Source organism: Acinonyx jubatus, chromosome B1 (assembly GCF_027475565.1).
Source record: "Acinonyx jubatus isolate Ajub_Pintada_27869175 chromosome B1, VMU_Ajub_asm_v1.0, whole genome shotgun sequence".
NCBI lineage: Eukaryota > Metazoa > Chordata > Mammalia > Carnivora > Felidae > Acinonyx > Acinonyx jubatus.
Window position 1 is genome coordinate 42,530,979 of NC_069382.1, and position 26,748 is coordinate 42,557,726.

The 26,748-nt window shown below is 38.6% G+C and overlaps 1 protein-coding gene across 2 annotated transcripts in view; it reads right to left on the reverse strand.

The window, feature by feature from the left end:
- Nucleotides 1–26,748, reverse strand: part of ADAM9 (ADAM metallopeptidase domain 9) — a 142,264-nt gene that overhangs the window by 26,374 nt on the left and 89,142 nt on the right. For both annotated transcript variants that reach the window (XR_008295987.1, XM_015076060.3), the window contains exon 16: nt 22,870–23,053. Coding sequence is in view for 1 of the 2 variants with exons in the window: in XM_015076060.3 (XP_014931546.2) it covers nt 22,870–23,053 (184 nt within the window). In the remaining variant the exon portion in view is untranslated. The remainder of the gene's footprint in view (nt 1–22,869; nt 23,054–26,748) is intronic.

Sequence of the window (26,748 nt, forward strand, 5' to 3'; positions counted from 1 at the left end):
TATTAATTCCTTATGAGATATATGATTTGCAAATATCTTCTCCCATTCCAAAGGTTGCTTTTTCACTTTTTGACTATTTATTTCACTGTGCAGAGGTTTTTTAATTTGATATAGTCCCACTTAATTATTTTTGCTTTTGTTGCTTATGCTTTTGATGTCATATTAAAAAAAAAATCATTTGCAAAACCAATACAAGGAGCTTTCTCCCTGTGTGTTCTTCTAGGAGTTTTACAGTTTCAGGTCTAATTAAGTCTTTAATCCATCTTGAGTTATTTCTGTAAGTGTTGTAAGATAGGGGTCCAATATCAATGAATATTCAATAGCATGTGAATATCCAGTTTTCCCATCACCACTTACTGAAAAGAGTATCCTCAATGGGAAATTGAGTAGTCTTGGTTCCCTTGTCAAATAGTAGTTGATCATATATGAAGGGGGATCTTTCTGGGCTTGATTCAGTTCCACTGATCTGTGTATCTATTTTTATGCCAGTGTAATACTTCTTTGAGTACTACAGATTTATAATATAGTTTTAAATCAGCACTTGTATGCTTCTAGCTTTGGTCCTCTTTCTCATGATTGCTTTGGCTATTTGGAGTCCTTGTGGTTCCATTCAACTTTTAGGACTGTTTATTCTATTTCTGTGAAAAATACCATTGGATTGCATTGAATCTACAGATGACTTTGGATAGTATGGGCGTTTTAACAATACTAATTCTTCCCATCCAACACAGGATATCTTCCATTTATTTGTGTCTTCTTCAGTTTGTTTCATCATAGTCTTATAGTTCTCAGTGGATAGGTCTTTCACCTCCTTGCTTCAATTTATTCATAAGCACCTTATTTTTTTGACACAATGGTGAATGGGATGGTTTTATTTCTCTTTAACTTAGTTCACTGTTAGGATATACATACACAACTAATTCCTGTATGTTGACCTTGTATCCTGCAACTTTACCAAATTCATTGATTAGTTCTAACAGTTTTTTTGGAAGTCTGTAGGACTTTCTACTTAAAAGATGATATCAAAAAATAAATAAAAGATCATATCATATCAAACAAAGACAATGTCACTTTTTCTAGTGTGATTTGGATGCCTTTTATTTCTTTGTCTTGCCCAGATGATCTGGCTAAGACTTCCAGTACTTGTTAAATAAGAGTGGTAAGATTAGACATCCTTATTTCTTATCCCAGGTGAAAAGCTGTCAACATTTTGCCAATGAGTATGATGTAACCTATGGGTTTATCATATATGGCCTTTATTATGTAGAGGTACATTCCTCCTATACTCAATTTGTTGAAAGGTTTTTAGCAAGAAAGTATGTCGTATTTTGTCAATGCCTTTTCTACATATATTGAGAGGATCACGATTTTATCTTTCATTTCATTAATACGGTGTATCACATTTATATACTTGCTTATATTGAACCATCCTTGCATTCTAGGGATAAAACCACTTGATTATGGTATATGATCTTTTTAATGTGCTGCTGAATTCAGTTTGCTAGTATTTTTGTTGAAAATTTGTGCATCTATTTGATCCAAGGATTTGGACTGTAATTTTCCTTTTTTCCTGTATCTTCATCTGGCTTTAACATCAGAGGAATGTTAACCTTGTAAAATGAGTTTCCGAGTGTTCTCTTCAATTTTTTGCAGAATTTAAGAAGGACTGGCATTAGTTCTTTAAATGTTTGGTGGAACTCACTAGTTAAACCATCTGGTTGTGAACTTTTCTAAGTTGGGAGATTGTTGATTGCTGATTCAATCTCCTTCCTTGTTATTGGCCTATTCAGATTTTCTATTTTATCGTGACTTAGTCCTAATAGATTGTAGGTTTCTAGAAATTTATCTGTTAACTCTAGGTTATCCAATTTTTTAGCATAAAATTGTCCATAGTAGTCTCTTACAAACCTTTGTACTACTGTGGTAACAGTTGTAATGTCTCCTCTCTCGCTTCTGATTTTATTTATGTGAATATTCTTTTTCCATAGCCTAACTAAAGGTTTGTCAGTTTTGCTTATATTTTCAAGAAACCAATTCTTATTTCTTCGAACTTTTCTATTGTGTTGCTGGTGTCTATTTTATTTATCTGCCCTGATCATTGTTATTTCCTTCCCTTATTAACTTTGGGCTTGGTTTACTCTTCATTTTCTACTTCCTTGAGGTATAAAGTTATGTTGTTTAAGATCTTTAATTTTCTTAATGTAGATGTTTATTGCTTTATACTTCCTTCTTAGGACTGCTTTTGCTGCATTACATAAGTTTTAGTTTGTTGTCTTTCCATTTTGTTTGTTTCAAGATTTTTGATAGCCCAATGGTTGCTTTCAGGAATATGTTGCTTATTAATTTCGACATAGTTGTGAATTTTTTAGCTTTCCTCTTGTTGATGATTCCTAGTTTCACACCATCGTGGTCATAAAAGATACCTGGTATTATTTCAATCTTCCTATATAGTATATAGTACAAGTAATCACATCCCTTTAATGTCCTCCAAGAGTAATGTGCCACTCTCCCAGTCTCTTATGCCCACTCTCACAAGTTAATACTATGGATGAGGTAAGAGAGAATGGGTCCTCCACAACTGGGAAAGCCAGGGGCCCACTTACCACTCTCAATTCCCCTCATGGGATAAACCACGGGCTGAAAACATTTATCTGGCCCTAAGCTGTGCCACTGTGGGTGAGGAGTGATGTGGGCAAAGTCAAATCGTTCCTCTTACCCTCTCCAATGTGTCCAAACTCATACTTTTGCTCCAACACTGTGCTGGAAATTCTCTACTGGAAACCTGGACTTCCACAAAGGTTCTTTCATCTTGTGGGTGACTGTCTACGACAGTATTTTCCAGGGACTTACAGACTGCAGCCCAGAAGGGCTAGAGGCAGAAACAGGCCACTGCAGAGTCCACAGCCAGCACCGAAGTCTTTATGCCTATTACCTAACACACAGTGTGCAAAGCTCCTTCCTGGTCCCTTGACATATGATGCCGTATCACTCAGCTCCCACAAAGGCACTTCTGTCCATAAATGGATACCAAATTGTTATTGTTGGGGGGGGGGGGCACAAATGAGGAACATCTTATTCAACCATGTTGCTGAAGTCACTCAAAACCCAGGAGTGCTGAAATTCCTCTACAAGGAAACAATGACGTGGGGAATAAGTATTCCTTGCCAACAATTAACACAAAACACTGTTGATTTCAAAGCTAAGTACTAAGAGTATATTTTCTTTCTTATATAGCCTTTGTTTTCACTACAGCAAACACTTGCCTTTCTTCTTACACAATTGGTCTCTGTCATATCAACATTCAACCCCTGACTGGAAAAAAAAAAAAAAAGCTATTATGCCATTTCAAGTTCCCGCTTTCTCTAGAAAACTTCCTTCAGGGTTCCCTTACTCCAAATAAACTGATTATTCGCCTGGCTGGTACACAGCTGTTTATCTTGGAATTTCTCTTTGACATTCTTCTGTGTCCTAGATTACGATTCTTTCTCTTTTTTTGGTTTCCTTCCTCACTTGCCAGAACATTACATTAGATTACTTCCTAAGAAAATATAAATAAAAGATAATTTTGCTGAGCCTCTGAATGTCTGAATTGTTTTTACTGTGCCCTCCCACTTGGCTGATACTTCAGCAGAATTCTAGTTTGAGAATCTTTCAGAACATGAAACTATTACTCCCCTGTCTTCCAGAATTCAGTTTTCAATCTCATTCTTTTATAGGTGATCTATTTTTGGTTTTGTTTGCTTTGGGTTTGTTTTTCTTTTGTTTTGTTTTTGTCTCTGGAAGCTATTAAGGTTTTTCTTCACCAAGTACTCTGTAATTTCACAATTGTCCACTTTCTCTTTCTTTCTCTAAAGATTTAAATTAGCTGGATTTAAAAATCTTTAATTGATTCTCTCAGGCTTTTATCTTTCTCTCATTTTTCTGTCTCAGTCTTTTTGCTCCGCTTCCTCTGAAAACTTTATGTAAGAATTCCTCTATAGTTCAGTTACATGTGCAACAAGGGAAACAGCATACTATGGTTAGGATAGGGAGACAGGCATCTCACAGGATGAGCAAATACATATATCAAAAGTCCTATCTTCTCACCTTCGACCTGGAGAAATAGGCAACTGCTTGCTGAAGCTTTGCTGGCCAGATGAGAGAACCAGACAGATAGGACAACAAGCTAGCCTCTCCATGACTACAGTAAACATAACTCCATATTCTGTCTCATGCTTCAGCCCACTCTCAGCTATAACCAGTGTTTCCAAATCTGAGCTGCAAACTGATGTGTTTCAGGTTCTGCCCACCTAAGAAACAGTCTTCTTGTTCACATCCCATCAGTTTGCTCTGTAAGTTGTAGATCCCACCACTGTCTACTATTTTCTGTCCTCTTTCAGTTTTTCATAACTGGCTAAAATCCTTAGCTACTGTTGAAATCTCCTGTATTTCTCACTTCAAGATTTATTCCTTGGGAATGCAAACTGGTGCAGCCACTCTGGAAAACAGTATGGAGGTTCCTCAAAAAACTGAAAATAGAACTACCCTACAACCCAGAAATTGCACTACTAGTATTATCCAAGGGATACAGGTACACTGTTTCGAAGGGGCACATGCACCCCAATGTTTACAGCAGCACTATCAACGATAGCCCAAGTATGGAAAGCGCCCAAATGTCCATCGATGGATGAATGGATAAAGAAGTGGTATAGTATACAATGGAGTATAACTCGGCAGTCAAAAAGAAGGGAATCTTGCCATTTCCACGTGGATGGAACTAGAGGGTATTATGCTAAGCAAAATTAGTCAGAGAAAGACAAATATCATATGACTTCACTCATATGAGGACTTTAAGACACAGAACAGATGAACACAAGGGAAGGGAAGCAAAAATAATATAAAACAGGGAGGGGGACGAAACATAAGAGACTCTTAAATATGGGGAACAAAGAGATGGTTACTGGAGGGGTTGTGGGAGGGGGGATGGGCTAAATGGGTCAGGGGCATTAAGGAATCTACCCCTGAAATCATTGTTGCACCATATGCTAACTAACTTGGATGTAAGTTAAAAAAAAAAAAAATTATTCCCTATTTATTCCTTTCTATTTTGAGAGGTTTTGGCAGACAAAGAAGATAAATGAATACTATAATCCACCATTTTTTATAGATTTTTTTTCCCAATACATATTTTTACTCTGAACTTCATTAACTTGTAATAACTATGATGGTTACCTTTATGTGTCTACTTGTATGGGACACTGAGTGCCCATGATCTGTAGTGAAACATTATTCTGAGCGTTTCTGTGAGGGTGATTTTTTTTTGTCATTTAAATTAATTAGACTGGTCATTAATTAATAGACTGATTTAGGTCATTAAATTAATAGACTGAGTAAAGGAGATTGTTTTCCTAATGTAGATGGACCTTGTCCTATCAGTTGATGGCCAGAAAAGAACAAAAAGCCTGATCCTCCCCTGAGTAAGAAAGAATTACTCCTGCCTGCCAGTCTTCAATCTAAGGCTGGTTTTTCCTTCCTCCTGACTTGAACTAAAGAACTGACTCTTCATGGGTATTGAGCCTGCTGGCTTCCAGACTAGAACTATCATCAGCTCTCCTCGTTCTCAGGCCTTTGGACTCTGGCTAGAACTGCACCATCATCTCTCCTGGATCTGCAGCTTGCAAACTGCAAATCTTGGGCCTCTCAGCCCCTGTAACTGTGTGAGTCAATTTCTTATAATTAATAAATGAATGAATACACACACACACACACACACACTTCCTATTGGTTCTGTTTCCCCAGAAAACCCTGACTAATGCAGATAATGATACCAAGAGTGGTTTTAGAGGAACAGGTTTTAAGGATGAGTTTTCTGAATTCGTTCGTGGGCCTCTGGAATTGGATCTCTTACCTGACTACATTTGAAGATGTTAGTGCTCTATTTGCAATAACAGAGTACTGAGAGTCCATAGCATGATCTGACAGGAAGATATGCAAAATATCACCACTGTTTATTCCTAATCAACCATTTATAAGAATCAAGGATCTGCATAATTGTGCATATGATACCTTCAAACATTTCTTAGTAAATTAATAAGTATGACATCAGGTAGTTACTCCTAATATCACCGGACAAAGTAGGGAATGAAAAGAGCTTATTGCCCAGAAATTTGAACTCTCAGCTCAAATACAGCAAAAATAACCTGAGAGCTTCTAAGTGTCCCCAGAAGGGGAGCCTAATCTTTTGTAGCCACAGGGCTGAGACCTCTGAAAATCAAACCCAGAATTTCCTCCTTCAACTGGTGAGACTACAACACAAGTTGGAACTCCCAGACTTGCAGGGTAACTACCATTAAAATGAGGGCATTAGGGAGAAAGAATGTGATCCTAAAACTTGTCTTGGGGATGTATGGGAAGACCCTGATACCTGTAGAAGCAGAAAAGTTCTAGGTCAAATGAACAAGAGTCTAACCTGAATTGTTGAGCCCCTAAAGACTGATGAGTCTTCCTTGCCAGTGGAAGCAGTTTCCTTTCCCTTAAAAGAAAAGGCCTTTCCACTCCCAAGTAAAGAGATTAGCATTACATTGCCAGAGGAAATTGTAATGGCCTCCAAGGAGGAAGTTGCCTTCCAAGACAATGCTGATTCACCTCAGGACTCACCCCTACCTGGTGCCCATCTTTGCTTTTAGACCTATCACTAGACTCAAGTCTCAGCAGGCCCCTAAAAGTATGACCTGTGAGGAGGTGTACCAAAAGAGCTACTTGAAGGGTGCATGGATGGTTCAGTTGGTTAAGCATCCGACTTCGGCTCAGGTCATGATCTCACAATTTGTGGGTTCAAGCCACGTGTTGGGCTCTGTCCTGACAGCTCAGAGCCTGGTGCCTGCTTTGGATTCTGTTTCCCTCTCTCTCTGCCCCTCCCCCACTCACACTCTGTCTCCATCTCTCAAAAATGAACAAATATTTTTTTTAAAAAGGGAGCTACTTGAGTTTTCTAAATTATCCAGACAGAAGTGCAGGGAACATGTGTAAGAATGGATATAAAGCGTGTGGGATAATGGTAGAAGGAACATAAAGTTGGATCAGGCCAAATTTACTGTTATGTATGGGCTTACTAAGTAGAGATTCTACATGTAATGCTGCAGGTCAGGGATTTATTAAGAGCTTTAACAGTTTGTTGGTTAATTAGTTGAAACATGGACCAAAAGTTAACTCATCCTGAGCAAGTTGGAAATGCTGGACCTGTCTTGGTTTAAGGTGAAAGAAATGATTCAAAGACTTAGTTAGGATTGGAGTGTTAAGAATGGGTTATTTCAGACCCACTCACTCACTCTGGGAAGGTCCAGCAGACACACCTTCCACAATAACTGTGAGAAATAAATTTGTGAGGGGAACCCCAGCAGGCCTAAATAGCTCTGTCATCACTCTTCTCTGTAGGCCACTTGATATTAGGAACTACAGTCACTGAATTGTAAAACCTAAATGCCACAGAAGTAACTGAATGCCAAATGGCCAGGGCCAAGTGCAGTGGCACTCAATGACAAAGGCAGGGTGGATATGGCTACCATAATAAACAGCAAAGTCAAAGGAGCAATCATAAAAGTCTAACTTGCAGACCTATGGCATTAGTTAGTTGATCATGGTATTCCTAGAAATAAAAACGGAGGAAGCCTACCAGTAAATTCTTACTACATCTGTAGAAGCAGAAAAGTTCTAGGTCAAGTGAACAAAACAGTATCATGGGCCCTCAATCAATTACCAGACTTGAGCCATATTACAGACCTAGAAGCCTTTAAATGAAGGAGAGGATGAGTCCCATTCAGGTAGTACCCTGATACACTGCCAAAAATTTATATTGGTGATCTTTCTCCCATCCATCCCCAATAGGACCTATGGCCTTTTACCAGGGTAACTGAGCACTGTGGAAAAGGAAAATAATCAGATCTTTCAGGGACTGACTACTGGATGCTGGCTCTGAATTGACACTGCTTCCAGGAGACCCAAAACATCATGGTGGCCTACCAGTCAGAGTAGGGAGCTATGGAGGTCAGGTGATCAATGGAGTTTCAGCTCAGGTCGTCCTCATAGTGGGCCCAGTAGGTCCCTGAACCCCATCCCAGTTCTAGAATGCATGCCTGGAACAGACATAATCAACAGCTAGCAGAATCCCCACATTGGCTCCCTGACCTGTGGAGTCAGGGTTATTATGGCGGGAAAGGCCAAATGGAAGCCATTAGAACTGCCACTTCCTAGGAAAACAGTACACCAAAAGTAATACCACAATCCAGGAGTCACTGCAGAGATCAATACCACCACTAAGGACTGGAAAGATATTCCAATACCACTAAGCTATTTGGCCTGCGCAGAAGACAGACCTTGGAGAACAACAGCAGATTATAAGCTTAAGCAGCTGGTAGGTGTAATTGCTGCTGTAGCTACTGTGGTTTTACTGCTTGAGCAAATTCACATATCTCCCGGCACCTGGTATGCAGCTACTGAATAGGCAGATACTATTTTCTCCACACTGGTCAATAAGGATCACCAGAAGCGGTTTGCTGGCAAGGCCAGCAATACACCTTCACTGTCCTCTCTCAGGGGTATAGCAACTCTCCAGTCCTACATCATAATTTAGTTTGCAGGGATCTTAATCAACTTTTCCTTCCACAAGATATCACTCTGGCTCACTACATTGATGACATTATCTGATTGGATCTAGTGCGTAAGAAGTAGCAATACTGTAGACTAACTGGTAAGACATTTGCATGTCAGTGGAAAGTAAATCAGACAAAAATTCAGGAGTCTTCTACCTCAGCAAAATTTCTAGGGTATCAGTGGTGCAGGACATATCTAGATTTCCCTTCAAAAATGAAGGATAAGTTTTTACATCAGGCAACCAAAAGAGAAGTAAGACAATTAGTGGGCCTCTGAGTTTGGGGGGCAACACATTCCTCATGTGGGCATGTTACTCAAGCCCATTTACCATGTAACTTGAAAAACTGCTCATAGAGCATGGACCAGAGCAAGAGAAGGCTGAAACAGGTCCAGGATCCCACAGAAACTGCTCTGCCAACTGGCCCCTTGCTCCACTAGATCCAATGGTGCTTGAAATGTCAGTGGCAGATAGGGATGCTGTCTGGAGCCTCTGGCAGTTCCTTAGAGGTAAACAGCACTACAGACCCTTAGGATTTTGGAACAAAACCCTGCCATCCTCTGCAGATAACTACTCTCCTTTTCAGATACAGCTTAGGCCTTACTAGACTGAACACTTAACCATAAGCCACCAGGTTACCATGGGACCTGAATTACCCATCATGAACTGGGTGTTATCTGACCCACCATACTTTAAAGTCTAGCATGCACAGCAACATTCCACCATCAAATCAAAGTGGCAGATACATAGTACAGCCTGAGCAGGTCCTGAAGATAACAGTAAATTTGCATAAAGAAATGGTCTAAATACCCTGGTCTCCATTCTTGCTTAACCGCTTTCTCTCTCTCAGCCTCTGGACTGGAACTACACCATCAGCTCTTCTGAGTGTCCAGCTTGCCTACTGAAGATATTGGCTCTTAAGACTTGTTAACTGACATAAACATGTAAGCTAATTCCATACAAGAAATCTTACATACACACATATACAGACATCCTATTAGTTCTGTTTCTCTAGAGAAACCTGACTAATACACTGACAAATATCTCTCATTTATATGTCCAGACCAAAAACAAATACCAAAAATAACTGAAATGTGAAAATGTTTAGGAAAAGGTTTAAAGCCTTTACCACACTGAGCAGAACATACAACCCCACAGCAAAAAGCTACCTGAGCATAAGGAAGGAATAAATATTATTCTACTTTTACTAATTTAAATCTACCCTAGTGGCTCTCTTTATAAACTCATTGCTTGTATCCTCTTAAGATTCATATGCTGAAGTCCTAACCCTGATATAGTAGTATTTGGAGATAAAGATTTTGGGAGGTAATTAGGGTTAGATGAGGTCATGAGGGTGGAACCCTGGTCTGATGGAATTAGTGCCTTTATAAGAAAAGACACCAGAGAGTTTGTGCTCACTTTCTCTCTCTCCCCCTCTTTCTCTCTCTCTCCATGTGCACACAGAATAAGGGTCATGTGAGCACACAGCAAGATGACAGCCACCTATGAGCCCAGAGAAGACTGCAGGCATAGGGATCAGGCAGGAGAAACTCCCATCTATGCCCCCTGAGATCCTGAAAGGGCCCAAAAGCAGTTCTAGCTTCTTCACAGCCACAGTCTGCCAACAGTCCTAAGGGCCCAGGGCCCCAGTGGGGGACACTCTTGTCTACAACCCTAGTATTTCTAAAAGGACACTCTACTTGGCTCTATCCCTAACAACTGCACTCTGTGAATATACTTTCTGGCACAGGGACCCAAAATGAGACTCTCCCAGCTATAACCCCAGAAATCCTGAAGGGCCTTACACTTGGCTCCAGTCATATCACAGCCACAGCCCACCACTAGATCCATCAACCAAGGAACCCATCTCCTGCATTCCCAAAAATTCTGAAAGGGATCTATACTCAGTTTCAGCAACTCCAAGCCTCAGTCCTCAAGCTGTGCTGCCAGCTTTTGGGGAACCAAGAGCAAATGCTCATGTCTACACATCAAGAGATCTTGAACTAGCTCTATATTCAGCTCCCAGCCAGTTAGGGACCCATCCTGGCCACCCCGGGATCCATCCAGTGAACAGAGAGCAGTATTCTCAGGTATCTGATGGGAGCCACACCAGTCCATGCACCTAGTAATAGGCCTGGTGTCTGAAGACCCAACTGTGGACTCTGAAGCAGACCCTTGTCTCAAGGCCACCTTACCTCCTGAACAAGGTACTACTACAGGAAGTTCAATCCACTCAGAGACCAGTCACGATTTAAGCCCACCCAAGCTCCTGATAACAGGCCCACCAATCACAGACCCCACTGTGGAGACAGACTTGTAACCAGCTCCAACCCAGCCTAAAATTCCAAGGTAATCCCATCAATACTGAAAATAGACAGGAGGTCTTTACCTGATGAAACCAGTATGTAAAGACTAGAAGAGGTGTTTATTCCTTCAAATACATAGCACCAATGCAATACTACATAAGCATCAGGCAAATATGGCATCACCAAAGGAAACTAATAAAGTGCAAATAAATGACCCCAAAAAAATGAATATCTATAGGTTACCTGACAAAGAATTCAAAATAATCATAAAGAACCTGAATGAAATGAAAGAAAACAGAGACTACTAAACAAAATCAGAAAAACAATCAATGAACAGAATGAGTTTAAGAAAGAAGTAGAAACCATTAAAAGGAACCAAACAGAAATCCTGGACCTGAAGAATACAATAACAGAAATGAAAACTTCAATACAGAGCTTCAAGAACAGATCTACTCATCCAGAAGAAAAAATCAGCAAACTCAAACACTGTTTGAAATTAGCCAGTTAGAGAGACAAAAAATAAAAAAGAATGAAAAAGAGTGAAGAAAGCCTATGTGAACCATTATGGGACACCATCAAGCAAACAAACATTCATATCAGAAGATATGATTCAAATCAGAAGATTTCCTCAGAAGAGGAAAATGGAAGAAAGTTTATTTAAAGAAATAATAATTAAGGGGTGCCTGGGTGGCTCAGCCGGTTGAGAGTCTGACTTTGGCTCAGGTCATGATCTCACAGTTAGTGAGTTCAAGCCCTACATCAGGCTCTGTGCTGACAGGTCAGAGCCTGGTGCCTGCTTTGGATTCGGTGTCTCCCTCTCTCTCTGCCCCCTTCCCCACTCATGCTCTGTATCTCTCTGTCTCTCAAAAATAAACAAACGTTAAAAAAGAATTTAAAGAAATAATAGTTGAAATCTCCCAAATGTTTGGAGAATATGGACATTCAAGTACAGGAAGCTCAAAGAACTCCATGTTAGAAAGCAGAAAGAGAAAGCAGCAAGATTCATCACATACAAAGGAACCCCCATATGGCTGTCTGTGGATGTATCTCTCTAAAGAAACTTTGAAAGCCAAAATAAATCATCGAGATTATATATCCAATGTGCTAAACAGCAACAATAAAAAAATTGCCAACAAGGAATACTATACGTAGGAAAATTGTCCTTCAGATATGAAGGAGAGTTAAAGACATTCCCAGATAAAGAAAAACTAACGGTTCATCACCACTTGCCCTACCTTACAAGAAATTTTAAAGTGAATTCTTCAAGTTGAAATGAAAGGACACTAATAATATGAAAATACATAAAACCATAAAACTCATGGTGAAGGTAAATATATAGTTAAATTCAGAATACCTAACTATTGGGACCAACATGGTAGAGAAGTAGGGGAGACTCCCTGTGTCTCTCAAACAAAGAAGTGCAGAAGCCAAAGGACTTTGAACACCAGAGTCTGGGAGGAAAAGAGACTGAATCTACCCAAAGAAAATGGGAGAGCTGGAGAAAAGATAGGTGGGTGACTGCAAACTGGGGGAGATAAAAAAAAAAAAAAAAAAAAAAAAGGCCACGTGGGCACAGAGGGGAGAGACAAAGGGAAGAGAAAGAGCGGCTAGGGAAGTGTATGACCATATCTGGACAGGAAAAAGACCTGGGACTGAGACTGAGAGAGATCCGATCTCTAACTGCTGGGCTTTCTTCGGACTGGGGCCAGCTCCCTGTTCGCACACCAGAGGCCTGGATGCAGTGGTATGTAAGGGGCTCAATCAGCACTTGGAGAAAGTGGTTCCCTGCCTGGAGGGTTGTGCAACAGTACAAAGCCTGTCCATGTCCACGTCTGCCACCCATGGGATCCGTGGCTGGGCCGAGGGCACAGTCTGCAGGAGGAAAAGGGAGCCATCTCCCTGGAGTGCTGTGGGAAAAGACAAAGCCTGCCTGAGTCCGCGACCGCAGGGACTAGCGGCGAGGGCGGCAGCTCAGTCCGCAGAAGGCAGTCCTCCCTGAAGTGCTGTGGCACAAAGCCAGCTGGGGCTACATATTGCCACACTGAGAGGCGCTTCCCCACTGCCAGAACGCACGGAGAAGGACTTTGAATCCTAGCCAAGCGCAAGGTCAGGGGAGGTGGCAGAGCAGGACCGCCCCGTCTGCGCCCATGGTGTGGCACAGTGAGGACGACTCAAACTGAGTCCACCGGGTCCAGGTCAATGGAGAAGAGACTGGGGGATCACCACTCCCCCCGTTGCCCCCACCACCACCAAGGCGGGGCCTCAGGGATCAGTTCAGGGGCCCATAGTAGAAATGGGTCCAGACTACACCAAACCACGCCCCTTCGCACGGGGTAACCGTATATCCACCAGAGCCTCACAGACCCTGCGGAAAGCTCCTCCCACAAGCGCTGCAGCATTGCCTGGATTAACTCTAGGTCAATTCTGGATGTATAGATATATTCTCCACGCCCCCCACTTTCTCCTCCTTATCTCTTCCCTCTTCTAGGCTGGTAATTCTGGTTATTGGTCTGTCTAAACACGCATATTTAATCCATTGTCTTGATACATGTTCTACACCTCCTTCTTTACACTCCTTTCCCTCTCTCTCTCTCTCTCTCTCTCAAATAATCAAGCCATATAGTTTCTCTGGGTAACTTTATCTTCGTTTCATTTTCCCCACTCCCTTCTTTATTTTCCTTTCTCTCTCTCTGGATTAACACTTTTAGTCTCTCTGCCTAGTCAATGTTTATTTTTTCTCCCCCCTCCCCCATCATTTCTCTCTTTGTATGTGCTCTTCTAGCACTGCCTCCACCTTCTTCTTTACTTGTAGTCAGTGTTTTGGGGTTTTTTTGTTTTAGACTTTAATTTTTTGTTTTTGTTTGTGTTATTTGTTTGTGTGTTTTCATCTCCTGTTTCTCTGTTTTCCTTTACAGGGCTACTCCAAGGAACAAATCAAAGCACACCTGGTGGAGGGTCCAAAATATCACTACGAGTAGGGTAATAAAATAACCAAGTCACAATAACAGAGAGCAAGTAACACTCTCCAAAAAAAACACCTCTTGAAGGGCCAGGCCCTGGACAGTGTATGACCCTCCTTTAATACAGCAGTGCTCGCAGGTCCAGAGCACACAACAAGCTTTTAAAACACATAAGGGACAGAAAACTAGCCAAAATGACAAAACGGAAGAATTCTCCTCAAACGAAATTCCAGGAAGTAGAGACAGCTAACGAATTGATCAAAACCGATTTAAGCAATATGACTGAACAAGAATTTAGAATAATAGTCACAAAAGTAATTGCTTGGCTTGAAAAGAGCATAGAGGACAGCAGAGAATCTTTTGCTACAGAGATCAAGGCAGTAAAAAATAGTCATGATGAATTAAAAAATGCTATAAATGAGGTGCAAAATAAAATGGAGGGGGCCATAGCACAGATTGAAGAGACAGAAGAGAGAATAGGTGAATTAGAAGATAAAATTATGGAAAAAGGAAACTGAGAAAAAGGCAGATAAAAAAAAAATCCAGGAGTACGAGGGGAGAATTAGAGAACTAAGTGATGCAATCAAACGGAAGAATATCTGTATCATAGGAATTCCAGAAGAAGAAGAGAGAGAGAAAGGGGCTGAAGGTATACTTGAACAAATCATAGCTGAGAACTTCCCTAATCTGGGGATGGAAACAGGCATTGAAATCCAAGAGGCACAGAGAACTCCCTTCAGGCGTAACTTGAATCAATCTTCTGTATGACATGTCATAGTGAAACAGGCAAAATACAAGGATAAAGAGAAAATTCTGAAAGCAGCTAGGAATAAATGGGCCTTAACATACAAAGGTAGACACATACAGGTAATAGCAGATCTATCTACTGAAACTTGGCAGGCCAGAAAGGAATGGCAGGACATCTTCAATGAGATGAACAAGAAAAATATGCAGCCAAGAATCCTTTACACAGCAAGTCTGTCATTCAGAATAGAAGGAAAGATAAAGGTTTTCCCAAACAAACAAAAACTGAAGGAATTCATCACCACTAAACCAGCCCTACAAGAGATCTTAAGGGGGACTCTGTGAGTGAAATGTTGCAAGGACCACAAAGTACCAGAGACATTACTACAAGCATGAAACTTACAGACATCACAATGACTCTAAACCCATATCTTTCAATAATAACACTGAATGTAAAAGGACTAAATGCTCCAACCAAAAGACATAGGGTATCAGAATGAACTAAAAAAAAAACAAGACCCATCTATTTGCTGTCTACAAGAGACTCATTTTAGACCTGAAGACACCTTCAGATTGAAAGTAAGGGGATGGAGATCTATCATGCTACTGGAAGTCAAAAGAAAGTTGGAGTAGCCATACATAAATCAGACAAACTAGACATTAAATTAAAGGCTGTAACAAGAGATGAAGAAGGGCATTATATAATAATTACAGGGTCTCTTCATCAAGAAGAGCTAACAATTATACACGTTTATGCACCGGATTTGGCAGCCCCCAAATATATAAAACAATTAATCACAAACATAAGCAACCTTATTGATAAGAATGTGGTAATTGCAGGAGAGTCTAATACTCCACTTACAACAATGGATAGAACTCCTAGACAGAGAATAAATAAAGAAACAAGGGCCCTGAATGATACATGGGATCAGATGGATTTGACAGATACATTTAGAACTCTGCAACCCAAAGCCACAGAATATACTTTCTTCTCAAGTGCACATGGAATATTCTCCAAGATAGATCACATACTGAGTCACAAAACAGCCCTTAATGAGTATAAAAGAATTGAGAACATAGGCACACTTTCAGATCACAATGCCATGAAACTTGAAATCAACCACAGGAAAAGTCTGGAGGAAACCCTCCAAAAGCATGGAGGTTGAAGAACATCCTACTAAAGAATGAATGGGTCAACCAGGCAATTAGAGAAGAAATTTAAAAATATATGGAAACAAATGAAAATGAAAATACACCAATCCAAATGCTTTGGGATGCAGCGAAGGCAGTCCTGAGAGGAAAATACATTGCAGTCTAGGCCTATCTCAAGAAACAAGAAAAATCCCCAATACAAAATCTAACAGCACACCTAAAGGAAATAGAAGCAGAACAGCAAAGACACCCCAAACCCAGCAGAAGAAGAGAAATAATAAAGATCAGAGCAGAAATAAAAAATATAGAATCTAAAAAAAGAGTAGAGCAGATCAATGAAACCAAGAGTTGTTTTTTTGAAAAAATAAACAAAATTGATAAACCTTTAGCCAGGCTTCTCAAAAAGAAAACAGAGAGAGGACCCAAATAGATAAAATCACGAATGAAAATGGAATTATTACAACCAATCCCTCAGAAATACAAGCAATTATCAGGGAATACTATGAAAAAGTATATGCCAACAAACTCAACAACCTGGAAGAAATGGACAAATTCCTAAGCACTGCAAAGGAAACAATCAACAAAACTAAAAGGCAACCAACAGAATGGGAAAAAAGATATTTGCAAATGACATATCAGATAAAGGGCTAGTATCCAAAATCTATAAAGAACTCACCAAACTCCACACCCAAAAGACAAAAAATCCAGTGAAGAAATGGGCAGGGGACATGAATAGACACTTTTCTAAAGAAGACATCCAGATGACCAACCGGCGCACGAAAAGATGCTCAACATCACTCCTCATCAGGGAAATACAAATCAAAACCACACTGAGATACCACCTCACACCAGTCAGAGTGGCTAAAATGAACAAATCAGGAGACTATAGATGTTTGGAGAGGATGTGGAGAAACAGGAACCCTCTTACACTGTTGGTGGGAATGCAAACTGGTGCAGCCACTCTGGAAAACAGTGTGGAGGTTCCTCAAAAAATTAAAAATAGATCTACCCTATGACCCAGCAGTAGCACTGCTAGGAATTTACCCAAGGGATACAAGAGTGCTGATGCCTAGGGGCACTTGTACCCCAATGTTTATAGCAGCACTCTCAACAATAGCCAAATTATGGAAAGAGCCTAAATGTCCATCAACTGATGAATGGATAAAGAAATTATGGTTTATATACACAATGGAATACTACATGGCATTGAGAAAGAATGAAATATGCCCTTCTGTAGCAACGTGGATGGAACTGGAGAGTGTCATGCTAAGTGAAATAAGTCATACAGAGAAAGACAGATACCATATGTTTTCACTCTTATGTGGATTCTGAGAAACTCAACAGAAGACCAGTGGGGAGGGAAAGGGGGGGTGTGGAAGTTACAGAGAGGGAAGGCAGCAAACCATAAGAGACTCTTAAATACTGAGAACAATCTGAGGGTTGATGGGGGGTGGGGGGGAGGGGAAAGTGGGTGATGGACATTGAGGAGGGCACCTGTTGGGATGAGCACTGGGTATTGTATGGAAACCAATGGACATTAAATTATATATATATATATATATATATATATATATATATATATATATAAATGTGATTTAAATAAATAAATAAAGTAAAAAAAAAAGAATACCTTACTATTTTAATGGTGCTGTGTAAATCACTCTATCTCTAGTAAAAAAAACTTAAATAAAAATAACTAATAACTTATTAATGGATGCACAATATAAAAAGATGCTAAGTATGACACAATAGTTTAAAATATGAGAAGTAAAAGTGTAGTGCTTGTGTATGCAATTGAAGGTAAGTTATTATCAGCTTAAAATAGACTGTTATATCTACAAAATGTTTTATATAAGCCTCACACTAACCACAAAAGAAGAAACATAGTAGAACACACAAAAGAATTAAAGCATACTCTAAAAATAAATAAATAAATAAATCATGAAAGAAGATAGTAAGAAAGGAAAAAAGGAACAAAAGAACTAAAAACAGTCAACAAACAATGAAATGGCAATGAGTCCTTAGCTATCAATAATTACTTTAAATAGAAATGAACTAAAGTCCCATATCAAAAGACACAAAGTGGCTGAATAGACTTAAAAATATATACATATCCAACAATATGCTGCCTAAAAGAGGCTCACTTATAGTGTTAAGGACACACAGGTTGAAAGTGAAGGGACAGAAAAACATATTCTATGCCAATGGTAACCAAAAGAGCAGGAACGGCTATATTTATATCACATATAATAGACTTAGTCAGAATTGGTTGCAAGAGACAAAGAAGGCCATGAAATGGGGATAAAGGAGACAATTCATCGATGTAATAATTTTAAGTATTTATGTACCTTCCACTGGAGCATTTAAATATCTAAACCAAATAGTGACAAAAGTGAAGGGAGAAACAGACAGCAATACAATACTAGTAGTAGACTTCAATACCCCACTTTCAACATTGGATAGGTCATCCAGACAGAAATTTCTTTTTATTTATTTTGAGAGAGAGCATGCGTGAATACGTGAGCAGCTGGGGAGGGCAGGCAGAGAGGAAGAGAATCCCAAGCAGGCTTCACACTCTCAGTGCACAGCCAACACAGGGGCTCAATCTCACAAACCGTGAGATCGTGACCTCAGCCAAAATCAAGAGATGAATGCTTAGCCAACTGAGTCACCCAGGTGCCCCCAGACAGAAATTTAATAAGGAAACAGCGGATCTAAAGAACTTTATAGACCAAAATGGATCTAACAGACATAAACAGAACAGCCATGCAACAGCAGCAGAATACATACTCTTCTGAGGCACACACAGAACATTCTACAGGATACAATTTATGTTGGGCCACAAAGCAAGACAACATATTTAAGAAGACTGAAATCATATCTAGTATCTTTTCCAATCACAATGGTTTGAAACTAGAAATTAGTAACAGGAGGAATGTGTAAAATTCACAAAAAATGTGGAAAGTAAACAACACACTCCTGAATGACCAATCCTGTCATTTGCAACAACATGCATGGACCTTGGGGACATTATTCTAAGTGAAGAAAGTCTGACAAAGACAGACAAATACCATATGATCTCACATATATGTGGAGTCTTTAAAAAAAAGGGGGGGGGGGGTGAAGCCTCACTCATAGGAAAAATGGGGAGATGTTGATCCAATAGTACAAATCTCCAGTTAAAAGATGAGTAAGTTCTGGGTATCTAATAGTCAGCCTGATGATTGTAGTTAACAATATTATACACTTGAAAGTTACCAAGAGAGTAAATCTTAAATATTGTACCACCAAAAAAAAAAAGAAAAAAAATTATATTTATGGGAGGTTATAGAAGTGTTAACTAACCTTACTGTGGTAGTCATTTCACAATATGTACATGTATCAAATCATCACACTGTACACCTTAAACATATAGCATATTAAATGTTAATTATATCTCAATAAGATGGGGCAAGGGAGGGACGGGGAGCCAAAAGGGAGAAGCAAAGATCGTAGAAACATTATTTGAGATTCTGGGTTCCAAAGCTCTTTATTTGATTCTTTGGTTTAAATCAATTAATCCTGTTATACTTTAATTCAATATTATCTGAGTTTTTTGTGGGACTTAAGAGTACTGACTACAATCTACAGAGTAAAAGTTCATAAATTCAAAAAACATCAAAAGTAGACAGTTTCAGAAACACAAAAATAAATTCACCAACACATAGAATCCGGGAATATATCTAAAGAAAAATTTAATGTTACCAGTGTGTGCTCCAGGAATGCAAAAATAATTTATTGTTAGGGAATTTATTGATATAACCCAGCACATATCAATAGGTCAAAGGTAAATAATGATTATTTTTTTTAATGTTTTTATTTATTTATTTTTGAGAGAGAGAGATAGAGAGCACAAGTTGGGGAACAGCAGAGAGAGAGAAGGACACAGAAAATCCAAAGAAGGCTCCAGGCTCTAAGCTGTCAGCACAGAGCCCAACACAGGGCTCAAACTCACAAACTGCAAGATCATGACCTGAGCTGAAGTCAGACACTCAACCAACTGAGCCACCCAGGTGTTCCAAATGATTATCTTAATAGTATCTAATATTTTTTAAATATTTAATATTTTAATGTCAAAGAACTACTTATAAAATGTAAAATCTACTGTTTATTTTTATTCTTATTCAATAGGATGAAAAGGATACTGCACTAAGTGAAAAATACCATGTACCCCAAGCGATTAGCCAAAATCATACATAACCTTGAAAGGCTAAACGCATTCCCACTCACGTCAGGGTCAAGACAAAGATGCACACTATCACTATTTACAATTATTCTGGAAGTGCTATCATTGCAATTACACAAGAAAATAAATCCAAACTGTAAATATGAGAAAGGAAACCAACTTTTTATCATTTGCAGATGATGACTTTTTCTTAGAAAATTCTAATATAATTGACAATAGAAATAGGTAACACTAAGTGTATGCCTGGTAACAAAATAAACATATACAAATGAATTTTTTTTCTGAATATCAATAATACCCAGTCAAAAATACAAACAAAATAGCTTTTCTTGTCAGTAAAAACCAACTAGAAATTGAAATATAACAAAACAGAAAATATAACAGGAGAAAATGGGCCTATTCATAATAACAATAAAAATCTACCCAATAATAAAATTAACAAAAAACATAAAGACCTTTATTAGTAAATCTTTAAAAGAAGACCCCTCAAAAATGGACACACATACCATGTTCTACTTTGAGAAGACTCAATAATGTAATGATGTCACTTTTCCCCATTATAAGTTTATAAATTTAATGCCATCCCAACCAAAATTCCAAAGCATTTTTTAGTTTTTTAGATTTTAATTTTTTTTGCACCTCAACAAACATTATCTCAAATTCATCTGGAATTATAAGCAAATAAAAATAGCCAAGAGAACTAGGAAAAAAGAATGGGAGGGTATTTGCATGACCAGATAAGAAAAATACATTATAAAACCAATAAAAACTAAATCAAGGCAGTACTGACACATGAGTAGTTAGACCTATCAACGGGCATGAAGAGGGAAAAAACAAAAATTAAGCCCTAGAATATATAAAAATTTAATCGGTAATTTAAATAAAATTTCAAATTAAAGGAAAGAGATTATAAATGAGGTTAAGGCAAATGATAAGCCATTCTGAGAAAAAAATGGCATTAGAACTCAGCATACAGTAATGAATAAATGATAAAAGAGAAAAAAAAGAATGCCAACCTCATACTATATACACTCAACATTCCCCTGGATTAAAGAGGTATAAATAAAAAACAAAATCTACTACAAAATACAAGAGAATAATGATCTGATATACTGATAAAGGTCTTATAAAACATGTAAGTAAAGTTAGAAACCATAAAGGAAGAGAATAACAGCTTTAAATACATAAAAATGCAAACACAGCAAAAAAAAAAAAAACTAAAAACAAAAGAAAGAAGAGGCAAGAAGTAAGCTGGGCAAAAACATCATATATATATATTTATATATTATACTTGTTACATATGACGTAAATTAATTAAGGTTCTTTAAAATCAGTAAGAAATCAAATTCAAAATCAATAAGAAAACAGGCCAATTTTTAAGTGTATAAAGAACATCAACATGGCAAATCACAGAAGAAGGAATAAATATATAGAGACAAAAAATTCAACATCACTAATAATTAAGAAAAAAGTAAAATAAAAAGGAAACCACCAACGAAAGCTTGAAAATGATAGCTAATCTTGACTATGGTGTGAAGAATTAAAACATTTCCCACTAAAAACTGGTTGGAAGGTAAACTATTAAAGCTTTTTCTAAAGAGAATCAGGCACGGGCACCTGGGTGGCTCAGTTGGTTAAGCGTCCAACTCCTGATTTCGACTCAGGTCATGATCTCACGGTTCATGAGTTTGAGCCCAGCACTGGGCTCCATGTGCTGATAGCGCGGAGCCTGGTCGGGATTCTCTTTCTCCCTCTCTCTTTGCTCCTCACCCACTCATGCTGCTCTCTCTCTCTCTCAAAATAAATAAATAAACTTAAAAAAGTAAAAGAGAAATCATGCAAAACTCTAAAACCTTAAAAAGTATGCACAACCCATTATAGTAGTTTCACCTCAGAAAACAATCATAATATTCTGAAATTTTTATTTATAAAGCCATTTACCTCAGCATTGTTTATAGTAACTACAGCAATCGAGTTTTTATAGTGGCAACAACAGGCACAAAAATATAAGGGTCTTTTTGTAGGAAAGGAGGAACAGAACTGGAACTGAAAACTCAGTACACAATGACTGAGGTAACTAGCAAGTCCACCCATCTTTTTTATGGTCACCTTATCAGTCACTTGTGTTCTCTCTCTCTTCCCCCTCCTCTACTCTCCTTTAAATTGGTTTCTTCAATTTGCCCAACACTCCTGCTCCCCCATATCTTTTGTATATGACTGAAGTTTGCCATAACCATTCTAGCCCTGCTCTTGCTTCATAGCATCGCTGAAGAATTCTTACAGTTTCTGCCCTATTCTTAATAGTATTTCTTAATTATATAGTCCCCCCCAAAAGGAATTTGTCCTAGCTCATCTTATCATATAGAAACCAATGGTAGTGAGTCAGGAGCTGGCTGACTCTTGACTCATATCTGATCCAAACAGCAGTGATCAGGGTAGCAGAGAGCATGGGGGGACAAACATTATGACATTTCTAGTACTACACACTCTAGTCTAGAGACACACAATCATACACACACACACACACACACACACACACACACACACACACTCACAATCCTGGCAATCACCTAAATGTCCCAATAATAGCAGACTGCTAATAAATTATAGCACCATTGATAATGGAAAGAAATATGCACAGTATACTGCAACACAGACTAGTGGTTATAATATATGACTGCCAGTGAAATCTGGATAGTAGAATAATAGCCATTCTTAATTTTGTATTTTCCAAAATCTCTACCAAAAAAACATTAGATTTCTTTCATAAATAAGAAAAGAATAACCACTTACTTTGCATAATGCTTTTTATATTTTTTTTAATTTTAAATTATAAATAGAAAACATTCTGATTACCTTTCCATCATCACATCTTGTACCCTCGTTCACCATCCCAGGATCTGGAACATCCGATCCTAGCTGGAAATCCACACCCCAACATTTGGTGCCTCTACTGGGAGTCTGAATTATAGCAGGCACAATTCCAAATACAGGCATGTCTTGTACATTCTCACACTGAAGCTTTCCACACAAAGCATTCCTGTAAGATAGAGAAATAATGCAAACATAAAATGTACCCACTGTAGATACAAAATAAAAATCATATATTTGGACACATAAAGTTTTTTTTTTCTTTTTTACTTAAAGAAAGTTTACTGATAGTTAGCTGAAGGGAGTCTCAACAGAGAAAGCATGTAAGAGCAAAGGCACCTAAGCAGGTCTCTTCAAATATGGCAGAGATAACTGGATGCTAGGATGAAATCAGTAGGTGTACCAGGTGGTGTTCGTGCTCCTTCTCTCCCCACACCTACTCTCTCTTTACTATCAGTTTAGGGCTCAAACACGTCTAACTAAAGAGTTGTTTATAAATATAATTTTATAAATGCTTTTCCATAGAAAATAATGGAACTATACCAAAATTCGGTTGTGACTTCTTACAGAGTTGCTATAAGGAGAAAATTAGATTCTGTACTATAAAATAACTAAGAAAGGACTCCACCCTTCATGGCTTGGGCTAAGCTAACTCTTAGTTACTTAATTTAAGACTCAATTCATTAACTCATTAATTCACTAATTCAATTCACTGATTCAATATTACAACTCTATGAAGGGTTATCTGACTACAATTCCTATCACCAAGGCTGTGTTAGCTAAATGCCCTTCCTGTATCCTTCCATTACACACTAAATACCACTAATATCAACTCTTAAGATGCTATATTGAGGGGCGCCTGGGTGGCGCAGTCGGTTAAGCGTCCGACTTCAGCCAGGTCACGATCTCGCGGTCCGTGGGTTCGAGCCCCGCGTCAGGCTCTGGGCTGATGGCTCAGAGCCTGGAGCCTGTTTCTGATTCTGTGTCTCCCTCTCTCTCTGCCCCTCCCCCGTTCATGCTCTGTCTCTCTCTGTGCCAAAAATAAGTAAAAGTTGAAAAAAAAATTTTTTTAAAAAAGATGCTATATTGAAATTTTCTGATTGCCTTGTGATCCAAGAATCTACCCTATACTAGAAGCTCCTTTATGTTATCACTGCCAAGTCAATATAGGATATTGTTTTCCTCTAATTCACCAATTCCTCTAATTAATCACCCCCTAAAAATTCCCAGTCTAGCTTTCATAAAACTATTTTATTTCTTGAGCTAAAATTTATATCCTTATAACTTTTCCTCATTGGTCCCAGACCTTCCACATGAGATCACACAGCTAATAGCAAATGTCTTTTCCTTCTTCCACATGGCAGCTATTTTAGGACAATTATCACATAGTTCCTAAATACTTATTCACCAGAGCAATATCTTATAATCATTTCTCATGGAACAAGGAAGCTCCCCTCTAAATATGTTCCAGGTTCTCTCATTGCCTCTTGAAGCACAGTGCTCAGAGCAGGGCATGAAATTTCAGTTATAGCCTGATAAGCAAATAACATAACAGAGCTCACATTTCCTATATTCTAGATACTGTACTACTATTAGGCCCATGATTACAGTAGCTTTTATGGTAACTACATTACATTATAGATGCCCTTGAACTGATCACTAGCTAAAATTCCTATTTACTTTTTGCATATATTGTTAAGTCTCCTCTTTCCTCCATCCTGCACTTAAGGGTTAGCAATTTTGTCTCATTTACATTTATTCTTATGTCACCATTTATTCCCTAGTTAACCTGAATAAAGTGTTTAAACTTTCTGAGCTTCAGTTCCTTCATCTGAAAAACAAGAGATAAATAATAATGTCTATCTCACATAGTTGGTTGAAATTAGATATGAAAACCTCTAAAACATGGGGCGCCTGGGTGGCTCAGTCAGTTGAGAGTCTGACTCTTGATTTCAGCTCAAATAATGATCCCAGGGTTGTGGGATCAAGCCCCACGTCAGGCTCCATGCTGAGCCTGTAACCTACTTGGGATTCTCTGTCTCTCTCCCTCCATTTCTCTCACCCACTCTCTCTCTCTCTCTCTCTCTCTCTCTCTAAAATAAAGAATAATTTTTTAAAAAAGAAAACCTCCAGAACAAAGTGTAGCATAAAGCAGACCTTAGTTAACATCTGTTGGACCTACCAAAATTCAAGCTGTGATGATATACTCAGTGTTTCATGTGTAGTCTTGGTGACATGTTAAAAAGCAAAAGGAAAATACTCTTAATGTATAAAAAGCCATAGGACACCTAGATGGCTTAATTGGTTAAGTGCCCGAATTCAGCTCAAGTCATGATCTTACAGTTCATGAGTTCAAGCCCCACATGAGGCTCTCTACTGTCAGCATGGAGCCTGCTTTTTATTCTCTGTCTCCCTCTCTCTCTGCCCCTCCCCTGCTCACTCACTCTCAAAAATAAAAATAATTTTTTTAAATTAAATATATATACATAAGGCTGTTACAAATCAGTAAGAAAAAAATCCACTTCCACAGAAAAAATTAGCAAAGATACAAAAAAGGCAATTCACAAAATAAGGAATACAAACAGCCAACAAAGCTAAGAGGTGTTCATGGTTATATTATAAAAGAAAGTTCTATCACAAGCCTCAATAGAATAATTGCTTCAGGCAAGGATCATCAATGCATATTAAAACTGTGAAGCAAAACATTGGTGGGAGCAAGTTCCAGGCTCAGCATGGAGCCTGACATGGGGGTTGGGGGCTTGACCACTAATAAAAAGACAACCCAGAATTATGTGCCTCCTTGACATCATGTGCCACTTACGAAGTATTCTTCCCTAAAATGTTTAACCTGAATCTAATTACGACTTTAGATTTAACTTCTGATTTATAGAAAATTTAGGGATAGAGACACATATAAAGCAACATTGAGAAGAAACTATCAAACAAATCCAGATCATGGGCCATACTAAAAGAACTGGCCCAGTTATTTCCCTCAGATCACTGTCGTCAAAAAGAAAAAAAATTAATGAAGAAGACTACATATTTTATATTAAAAGTGACATAAGTGGCATGACAACTAAATGTGATGCATGATCCTTGACGGAATCCTGATGTGGCAAAAAAAAAACAGCTATGAAACACAACTTGAGGACAGTTGGAGAAACTTTAATATTGACCAGGTATTACATGATATTAGGAAATTATTAATTTTGGTAGGTATGACATTGGTATTGTGAATGGCCTTATCTGTCAGAGATGAATACTAAAGAATTTAGGAATGAAGTATCATAATGCCTATAATTTATTTAAAAGTGGTTCAGCCAAGTCTAGACAAAGGAAATATGATAGAATACCAACAATGTTTTTAATCTAGAATATATGGGTTTCATCATACTTCTACTCCTTCTGTATATTTGAAATACTCCTTCTACTCCTCTGTATTCCTTCTGCTCCTCTGTATATTTGAAATTTTTTGTTTAAAAAGTTCATGGGATCAAGCCCTGTGTCAGGCTCTGAGTTCAAAGTGTAGAGCCTACTTGGGATTCTGTCTCTTTTCCCTCTCTCTTATGTGTGCTCCCCCCACTTATGTGTGCTCACACTTTCTCCCTCTCTCAAAATAAATAAACATTTTTAAAAACGGGGGCACCTGGGTGGCTCAGTGGGTTAAGCATCCAACTCTTGATTTTGGCTCAGGTCACAATCTCCGGGCCGTGGGACTTGAGCCCCACATCAGGCTCTGCACTGAGTGTGGACACTGCTTAAGATCGCTTGCTCTCTCTCTCTCTCTCTCCCCCCTCCCCCAACCCTCTGCTCCTGTCCCCCATTCACGCTCTCTCTCTCTAAAATTAAAAAAAAACAAAAAAA